This window comes from Narcine bancroftii, chromosome 7 (assembly GCF_036971445.1).
Source record: "Narcine bancroftii isolate sNarBan1 chromosome 7, sNarBan1.hap1, whole genome shotgun sequence".
Taxonomy (NCBI): Eukaryota; Metazoa; Chordata; class Chondrichthyes; order Torpediniformes; family Narcinidae; genus Narcine; species Narcine bancroftii.
In genome coordinates, this window is record NC_091475.1 from 211768458 (window position 1) to 211778134 (window position 9677).

The following is a 9677-nucleotide window of genomic DNA, read 5'->3' on the forward strand; positions in this document are numbered from 1 at the left end:
CAGCATGTTAACCACCTCACGAGCCCGTGCAGCCCAATTACATCCAATTAACCTACAACCCCCCCACTACGTTTTTGAAGGGTGGGAGGGAACCGGAGTCCCCGGGAAAAACCCACGCAGACACAGAATGTACCAACTCCTTGCAGACAACATGGGAATTGAACCAGCGTTGTGCTAACCGCTTATGTTGAGGCTCATTGTCACCATGTAGTTGAAGAGTTGGGTTATGGGGAAGATATAGGAGCAGAAATAGGCCATTCAGCCCATTGAATCCACTCCGCCATTCCATCATGAGCTGATCCATTCTCCCACTCAGCCCCTCTCCCCTGACTATTCAGATACCTCTGCCTTAAATATACCCAATGACCCAGCCTCCATGGCTGCCCGTAGCAACAAATTCCAGGGGTTCACCACTCCCTGGCTAAAGAAATCCTCCTGTGTCTCTGTTTCTCATCAATCTTGAAGTCGTGCCCGCTTGTCGTAAACTCCCCTACCAAGGGGAAACAACCTTTCTACATCTGAAATGCTTCGACAAGGTCTCCCCTTCATTCTTCTGAACTCCAAGAGCAGTCAAGTGTTCCTCATACGCTAGTCCCTTCATTCCAGAAAAGGTTGCCAGGTGGAACTGAGTCCACGGCCAGATCAGCTATTGAATGACGGAGCAGGCTGGATGGGCTGGACAGGCTGGATGGGCCGGATGGCCAGATCCTGATGTTCTTGTGTCTGGTCGTTTAAGTTGATTATTGTTTAATGTCCACATTATATCCTGTGCCGAGAGAAGGATTCTTCTGCGAGCGGTTTAACCAGTTATGTCTAACATTCATACCAGCGTGTAAAGATGATATAATTGGTTGTCATACAGTGCCCGTAGTTCTTGCTTGCTGTAGCCGAATGGGTATTTGTAAAAAAAAAAATGGGAAAAATCAATTAGTCCCAGCAAGGGGATCATTCAGGAGCCTGATGGCTGCATGGAAGAAACTGTCTTTAAGCCCATTGGTGGGTGCTTTCACACTCTGATGGGAGGAGGGAGAAGAGAGTGTGTCCAGGGTGTGATAGGCACATCAGTGTGTTGGCTGCCCTTCCCGGGCAGTAGGAGGAGTAGATGGAGTCCATGGAGGGGAGGGGGACTTTTCTTGATGTTCCAACCCTGGTCATTCTGATTCCCTTTCTGTTTTCCTGCCTCGATACAGGTCTGGTTCCAGAACCGACGAGCCAAATTCCGGAAGCAGGAGCGTGCGGCCAACTCGAAAGGGAACGGAAGCAACCTTTCTGGGAAGAAGGGCGACCTGCTCTCCGAGGAGGACGAGACCAAAGACCCCAAGTGTATTGACCCAGACAGCACCGCTACCCCAGCCTGCCCCGCCTCCTCTGCCTCAGTGTCCGCCCCTGCCCCCTCTGGCCCTGTTTCCAGCACCAGCCCCCACTCCCTCAACATGCCTAGCCCCAACAGTGCCCAGCCCATGAAGCCCCCAGTGTGGAGTTGCCCGGAACTCCTCAAGACCCAGGGTTGGCAGCCCAGCGACAACATGGTGGGGCCCTTTGCGGGGGTTCTCTCCACACTGCACAGGAAGGCTAATGTACTCAAACCCAACCTCTTCTAGAGAGATGGGGAAGGGGGGGGAAGAGAGTGAGGGAAGGGTGAGAACCCTCAACCACAGGTCCTCCACACCTAACCCCACCCCATCTTCTTGTCCCCCCGAGACAACTCCCCACCCATCCAAACCGCTGACACCCTCCCTCCTCATCTGCCCTTCCAACATCTCCCCCCACCCATCCATCCCGGCTCATCCCCTCCTCTTCACTCCCCACCCTGCCTCTGGGCCAGTCCTCACCCCAGTAACAGGCCATTCCACCCTCTCCCAGCCCCTTCCTGGGCCTTAGGAACTGACCATTCCAGCCTTTGGGGTTGGGCATGGAATTCAGGATCGAGCCTCGGCGTGTGAGTCTTGGCAGCAGTGGTGAAGGCAGGCTCTCCCAGCCTCTTGGTCGTCGGGAGCGCCAGACACGGCAACGGAAACCAGCACATTCTTGTCTGGGACGTTTGTAGCGGATTTAACAGGAACCTGCAAATGGGACTTGGAGAAACACAGAAGCAGTGTTGTATGTGGGATGTAGGAGAGAGGCCAGTACAGAATGATGGACTGAATGGCCTCTTTCTCTACCGTGAGATACTACCACTGAAAGCACAGAGGAGGGAAGTGTGACATCACTTGCTCCCAGTCCCCTTGACCTGAAAGTTATTCTGCTGGATTGAATCCCACATCTGCTCTGCTCACAACATTCCCCCTACCCCTCCCTTCTCAGGGGAGTGTGGTTGGCGAGAGGAAGGTCAGACAGTAGTCCATCAACCTCAACCTCTCTCCCTGCCCCGACCATGGGTAATCGGCCGAGTGTAGGAGATGGAACCAGGAGGGTGGTCTCATGGTCCCCGACAGCAGGCTTAGGTGTGTGGGAGAGATGGGAGGGAGAGCTGATTGGTGACATTCCACTCCCTGACCAACCTACCACACCTCATGCTGTTTTTAGTAATTTATTCTCAAACGTATAAGAGTTAACTTGTGTTAATGTTAAAAGTCCCTTCATGTAACAGTGAAGGGAATGGAAGTCTTTGGATATGTGTCATGGATTGAATGTTCCTACTTTCCACCAGTCAAAACACAATGACATCGTTCATCAGACTGAGGGGATATCTGTTCACCCTCTCTCTCTCAGAGAGAGATCCGTACACTGACTGGCGTCTCTCCATCTCTCTCAGGGAGATATCAGTACACTGACCCATGTCTTTCAGTTCCTTTCTCTCTGGGGTGGTGGGGGGGGTATACCTGTACACAGACCAGTGTCTCTCCATCCTCTCTCTCAGCGGGATCTCTGAACACTGACCAGTATCTCTCCGACCCTCTCAGGGGATATCTGTACACCGATCAGTGAATCTCTGTCCCTCTTTCTTAGGGGTTATTTGTACACTGACCAGTATCTCTCCGATCCTCTCTCTTTTTTTTAAAAATTTTTTATTTTTCACACCATAAATCACATTAACCATGGTACACACTTTTTCCTTTTCACACATATACAGTGCCATTTTCTCCCCCCCCCCCCCCCCCCCACCCCTCCCTCCGATCCTCTCAGGAGGATATCTGTCCACACTTTAGAGGGTTAGGGACTGTGTATTTAGGACACTGGCTTACGTGATTGCATTTCCTAACAATTCATGTTCTGGTTAGGAAATGGTTGTTCGCTCACCCTATTCCAGAACAATGTTCTCATTGACATCTGTTAGAAATGTACCCCAAGGTGGTGGGACCGTTATCTACACTACCTGAGCTCCTGTATGTGTGATTTTAACAGAGTTAACATTCTTCTAAAGTCCAAAGAATTGGTAAGGCTTGTAACCAAATTATTTATTTTTGATGTTGAAGATTAATCTCTTGAGTGGAGAAGCTTTTAAAGTCTTCTTTGTCAAAGCTACAGGACATTCCAAAATAAGGTTGGTTGCTCTGGCAATCTGTCAACCATTGGCTGGGAATTGGAGGTTCGGTCCAATATACTAAAGAGAACCATGTCTAGAGTCTAATCAGTTTGCTCACTTTCCTGATTGTTATGACCCCAAGCCTGGCACTTACTGCTGGGAGCTCACTGCCCCAGTCATCCTTTACCAGCCATCCCACGGCCTCAGAGGGGCGATGCTGTTAAGCACATAACAAAACAACGCAGACTTGGTTCTTTAAAATTTAGACTATTGTCAATTACTGACCATAACATGCATCAACCATTCCCAGCTGCTGTAACGTGAACGCTAGTGACGTCCTTTAGACGTCGGTTCTTTTACAGGAACAGACACAGGGTCAAGTGAAATTCACAAAATTTTACCCGGTCAGGTGCTGCAAATGGCGACTGTTTCTATTTCAAGGCACGTTAGAGAGGTTTAAAATACATTTTCAGATTTATTGTCGGAGAACATACGTGACACCGCACACAACCCTGAGATTCTTTTTCCTGGCTACCCACTAATTGGTGTGCAAGAAAAACACTGTACATAGTGTACACCTGTAAACGAATCAACAAATTCATTTACAAACTGACTGCAATATAGAGAGAAAAATCATCAATAATGTGCAAAAGTGAGAGTCTGTACATGAGTAAAATAAAAAAGTCTGCAGGACCATTGGCTTTTTCACACCACCGTGTAAAATGGGGATTCCCGGCAAATTTTTCCCAGAACCCTCCCGTGAACCGGCGTGTGAAAATGTCCACCCGGGAAAATTACCCGGGTCCACAGCTCTGACCTGGGTAATTTTCTGGCCACCCCCTCCCTCCCTGTGGTCTGAATCGGCAAACAGCCGAGCAGGGGAAGCATCCTGACGTCAGCACTTACAAACTGCATCATTTCACTATTTAACCCCGTCAACCTCAATCTGCCTTCAATAAATCAGTTCCTTCGCTATTTGTTAACTGTGTGTATGTGTGTACATACACACACATAAATATACTGATATATACATGCTCACACACATATAAACATATACACACACGTATGTACACATAAACACACACACACACACACACACACAGAGTCTCTGACTTCCGGAAGGACTTTGTCATTCACTACATCATCACTGGGGGCGGGACCCCCATAAATTGCCAGGGAGGGCAAATCACAGGAAATTTGGACCATGGTGTGAAAGGACTGGAAGATTCGCCTTCTCTGGAATTTCACCTCGGTCCAAATAGGGTCACCGCTTGCCCGCAGTGTGAAGAGGCCTCATGGTTGAAGTAAAAACACACGATGCTGGAGAAATTCAGCAGGTCAAACAGTGTTCTTCACACAGCAAAGATAAAGATACAGAACTGACGTTTCAGGCTTGAGCCCTTCATCAAGGTGCGATGAAGAACTTAGATTTGCTCGCCCTCTCCACTTCCAATCCCTCAATGACCCCACAATAAACAACGATTATCATTTAAATTTAACATAACTGTTAATCCTATCATTTTAATTTAACATAACTGTTAATCCAGCTTCCCAAACAAATGCTCCAGTTGAAAAATATTTAGTGGTAGGACCGTAGGAGTTATGTGAGTATTTTATGATGTTCTCTATCACCATGGTTCGGATTTTATACTTGGTTCTGGGGTGACATTTTAAAGGTTCAAATTCTGCCTTATACGCCAAAATATACGGTACCTTCAACGTAAAGCTCCAGCAGCAAGGCCACATTCTTCTCCCTCTTAATTCTCCCTTCATCTAAGGAACTTGAGAGGACATTCAGCCCCTCTGGCTGACCATGCTTTCCCACAGTACACTCAAGAGGTTAGTTTTATCAATAATGCTTCTCATAAATATAGTTGTATGAAACAGCCTTGTGTATATGAAGCAATGTGTCAAAACTTGTGAATGAATTTGTGAGCCCATCCAGATTTAATTCAACTGTGTACAGCTGTCCAGAGTTTCAAATAAATTAACCCTTTGCTCTACAACATCATAGGGTGCTTCACTCTGGGTCTTGCTTGAAAGAGGTTTTGGTAAAATTGAAGTTCAAGATTCAAGATTCCTTTATTGTCCTGTAACAGTAAAGAACATCTAATATTACACAAAATTGCCTGCTGCCTGCCTTAAGACATAGGAGCAGAAATAGGCCATTCAGCCCATCGAGTCTTCCCCACCATTCAATCATTTCCCCACTCAGTCCCACTGCTCGGCCTTCTCTCCATAACCTTTGATGTCCTGGCTAGTCAAAAACCTATCAATCTCTGCCTTAAATACACCCAATGACCCGGCCTCCACCATCACCTGTGGCAACAAATTCCACAGATTCACCTCCCTCCGGCTGAAGAAATTCCTCCGCATCTCTGTTCTAAGTGGACGCCCTTCAATCCTGAAGTTGTGCCCTCTTGTCCTAGACCAGGGGAGGCCAAACTCTTTTGGTGTGAGCCCTACATTAGTAAGCCCGGCAATTTTCAACCAGTTACACTGCAAGAAAAAAAAATGTTTTTAGACCAGAAAACCCCTGTTCCCTTGAAAAATCATTTTCTATCAAAATAACTACGGTAGCTTATGGATGTGGTCGCATATTTACAGGGGGTGAGGGCATTTCTGTTTCAACAGCGCTTAAATTTAATTTAAATAAATAAAACTTTAAAACCTTGATACCACCATCTAGTGCGGAAACTAAGACGTTCAATGTTCAGACAGTGCGATTTATCGTTAAAGACTTTGTTCTAACAGGCCACAAGAATGTTCAACGGGCTGCAGTTGGCCCAGGGTCCAAAGTTGGGCCACCCCTGTCCTAGACTCTCCCACCATTGAAACAACCTTCCTACATCTAGCCTGCACAAGGCAGACAAAGAGTCACCATTAGCGTCACTTGGCGTCCCTTCCAGTGCGAGAGAATGGGAAGTAAAGAGCAGAGTCACCGAGTGCCTGTGGCTTCGCCTCCAGTGGCCGCACAGACCACCGTTCAATCTATCGGCCACCCGAGCTCCAGATCCAAACCTCTGAAGCCTTCAGCACCCGAGGCCCTTCAGGAGCCCTTAGAACATTACAGGACAGAAACAGGCCCCTTCAACTCTTCTAGACTGGGCCTAAACCTTTCCCCTTTCACCCTTAAGCCAGGTCCTCAGTGGAAAAAGCTGATCTACATTTACTCTGTTTGTCCCCCCTCACCATTTTAAATACTTCTATTAAATCTCCCCTCATTCTTCTACGCTCCAGGGAATAAACCCTAACCTGTTTAATCTTTCCCTGTAACTCAGTTCCTGAAGTCCAGGCAACATCCTAGTAAATCTTCTCTGCATTCTTTGTATCTTACACACACACACACACATCTATATATATATATATATATATATATATATACATATACAAATAAATAAATAGATATATCTTTATATATATCTTTCCTGCAGTTCGGTGACCAGAACTGCACACAATCCTCCAAATTTGGCCTTACCAATGTCTTAAACAACTTTACCATAACATCCCACTCCTGTCCTCAATACTTTGATTTATGAAGGCCAAGATGCCAAAAGCTCTCTTTACAACCCTGTCTACCTGTGACACCACTTTCAGGGAATTATGTATCTGTATTCCCAGATCCCTCTGTTCTACCGCACTCCTCAGTGCCCAGCCATTTACCGTGTACGTCCTTTCTTGATTTGTCCTTCCAAAGTGCAACACCTCACACTTGTCTGCATTAAATTCCATCTGCCATTTTTCAGCCCATTTTTCGAGCTGATCCAGATCCCTCTGGAAGTTTTGAAAACCTTCTTCACTGTCCACAACCCCTCCAATCTTAGTGTCATCTGCAAATTTTCTCTCAGCACCCTCTCGAATCCGATACCTGGTTCCATGAGCCAGTCGCCAGCAGCCCACAGTCCATTCATTCCTTTGACAGCCTGCAGCCTTTAACATGGATGCCAGCATTTACTGCCCATCCCCTGTGAGCTGCCTCTTTGAACCACTTCAGTTCACAGAGCCATTTAACTTTTGGGTGAATAATTAGACTCAACTGTAACTAATCTGGGAACTCAAATCCCATCACAGCTGCCAGGGAACTATATAAACAGTGGGTTAAATGTAAAACTCGTCATGGGCCACCTGAGTTGTTGTGAACACTTCCAGTTCACAGACACTACGTGCGACACCCCTGAAAGGTAACAGGCGAAAGCCATTTCGGGCCTGAGCCTTTCTTCAGGGATCATAAGACATAGGAGTGGAATTAGACCATTCTGCCCATCGAGTGGAGAATGTCAGAAACTTCAGATTCCTGGGACCCGTGTGTTGACGCCATCATGAAGAAGGCTCGCCAGCAGGTATATTCCGTTAGGAGTTTGAAGAGATTCGGTACATCACCCAAGACTCCTGCGGAGAGCATTCTGACTGGTTGCATCACTGTCTAGTGCGGATGTGCCAATGCACAGGGCAGGAAAGGGCGACAGAGGGTTGTGAACTCACCCATCACGGGCATCAGTCTCCACTCCATCGAGGATGTCTACACGAGACGGTATCTCAAGAAAGCTGCCTCTATCCTCAAGGACCTCCACCACCTAGGCCATGCCCTCTTCACTCTGCTACCATCAGGACAAACACCCAACGACATCAGATACCTGAACGGGTATTTTGTAACATCGTTATTTAGGAAACTGTAATTTATAATAATTTTGCACCTTGTTCTGCGCAGTACTGCTGCAGAGAGACAACCCATTTCATGAGACTCCTTTATGACAATAAAACCTGATTCTGTTTCTGAAGTCTGTCCTGCCACATCATTGTGGCTGGTTTGCTATACATTGATTGAATCTCATTGCTGACCTGCTCTACTTCTTCAGTATCTGCAGACCTCCTGGTTTAACATGCAGGTCACAGACGTGCATTTGCGAGGAAGTGCTTGTACGCGACTCCAGACTCAACGATGCGGCTGATTCTTGGCCCCAGGAAGGACCACAGGAGATATCGCTAGCTTGTAAACAGAGCAATGCCACAGCAGGGAGCTAACATTACTAACTTTATTAATTCTTCACTCTATTTTTGGGGGGAAAGGGGGGGGTTGGACTAATTTGAGTTGGGTTATTAAGGTGTAATAATTATTGGGGAGGGTATAGTTTATTTAGATTACTGATACTGTATTGTAATTTTATTATTTTATTCTTAATTTTTTTAAAATGTAATCCTATATGTTATTCATGTTATAAAATCTTAAATAAAGTTTAAAAAAAAAGAACTTGATGGTCGTATCTTTCCATCCTCTGGAACCATTTCTAAACCTGACCCAAAAAAGGTGCTCCCACACCTCCTCCTTCATCACCCCCAAAAGTCCTTTCAAGAGAAGCAAGAAGTGATCTACTGTATCCGGTACTCCCATCGTGGCCTTCTCAGCATCGGAGAGGCTGGGCGCAGATGGGGAGATCGCTATGCCGAGCACCTTCACTCTGTCTGCACCAGGGACCTCCCAGTGGCTAATCACTTCAATTCTGCGCCCCACTGTCCATGGCCTCATGTGCCATCCCACCAAGACCACCCATAAATTGGAGGAACATTTGATTTTCCATCTGGGCCCTCTCCAGCCGGACATTAACATCAACTTCTCCAGTTTCTGCTAGCCTGCTCTCCACTCTCCCTCCCTTCCCTTTCCCTGTCTCCATTCCTCCAGCTCTCTGGCTATCTCCCTCTACATTCACAGAGCCATCCCTCTCCCCCCACCCCCCGCCCCTTTGGCTGCTGTGCCCTCCCTCCCTTATCCACCGATAACCTCCTGTCTTTGGGACCGTGCTCCTACCTTGCCCCCATTTTGTTCGGATGCCTGCGGACATTTTGCTCGTACCTCGATGAAGGGCTCAGGCCCAAATTGTCGGTTCTGCATTTTTGCCTCTGTCTACATAAAGGTCACTGTTTGACCTGCTGGGTTTCTCCAGCTTTGAGCTTTTACTTCAACCACAAGTGTCTGTGGATCTTCGTGTTTTACTTCTAAACCTGACTATATCCTTTCGCCATCCTCTAAAACACCAGCGGGGGTGGGGGGGGGGGGGGTGGGTGTGGTGGGAAGGGTGGTAACAGAGCCCTAGCTCAGGGCAGGAATACACAGACCAGTGCCAATTAGATTTCTGTGATATACACTTGTACAGATACACAGACAGACAATGTTAGGCAAAATGCAAATGTCATGAATAAATTATTGCTCCAAAGG

General features: G+C 47.1%; 1 protein-coding gene across 3 annotated transcripts in view; it reads left to right on the forward strand.

Annotated features, from left to right (window-relative positions):
• Positions 1 to 5461, forward strand: part of phox2a (paired like homeobox 2A) — a 43969-nt gene extending 38508 nt beyond the window's left edge. Inside the window, exon 3 of one of the 3 annotated variants that reach the window (XM_069892565.1) lies at positions 1189 to 5461. In XM_069892565.1, the coding sequence (XP_069748666.1) occupies positions 1189 to 1601 (413 nt within the window). In that variant the 3' untranslated portion in view covers positions 1602 to 5461. Of the gene's footprint in view, positions 1 to 1171 lie in introns of all 3 variants that reach the window. The other 2 variants (XM_069892563.1, XM_069892564.1) reach the window with 2 other exon arrangements.
• The last annotated feature ends 4216 nt before the right edge of the window (positions 5462 to 9677 follow it).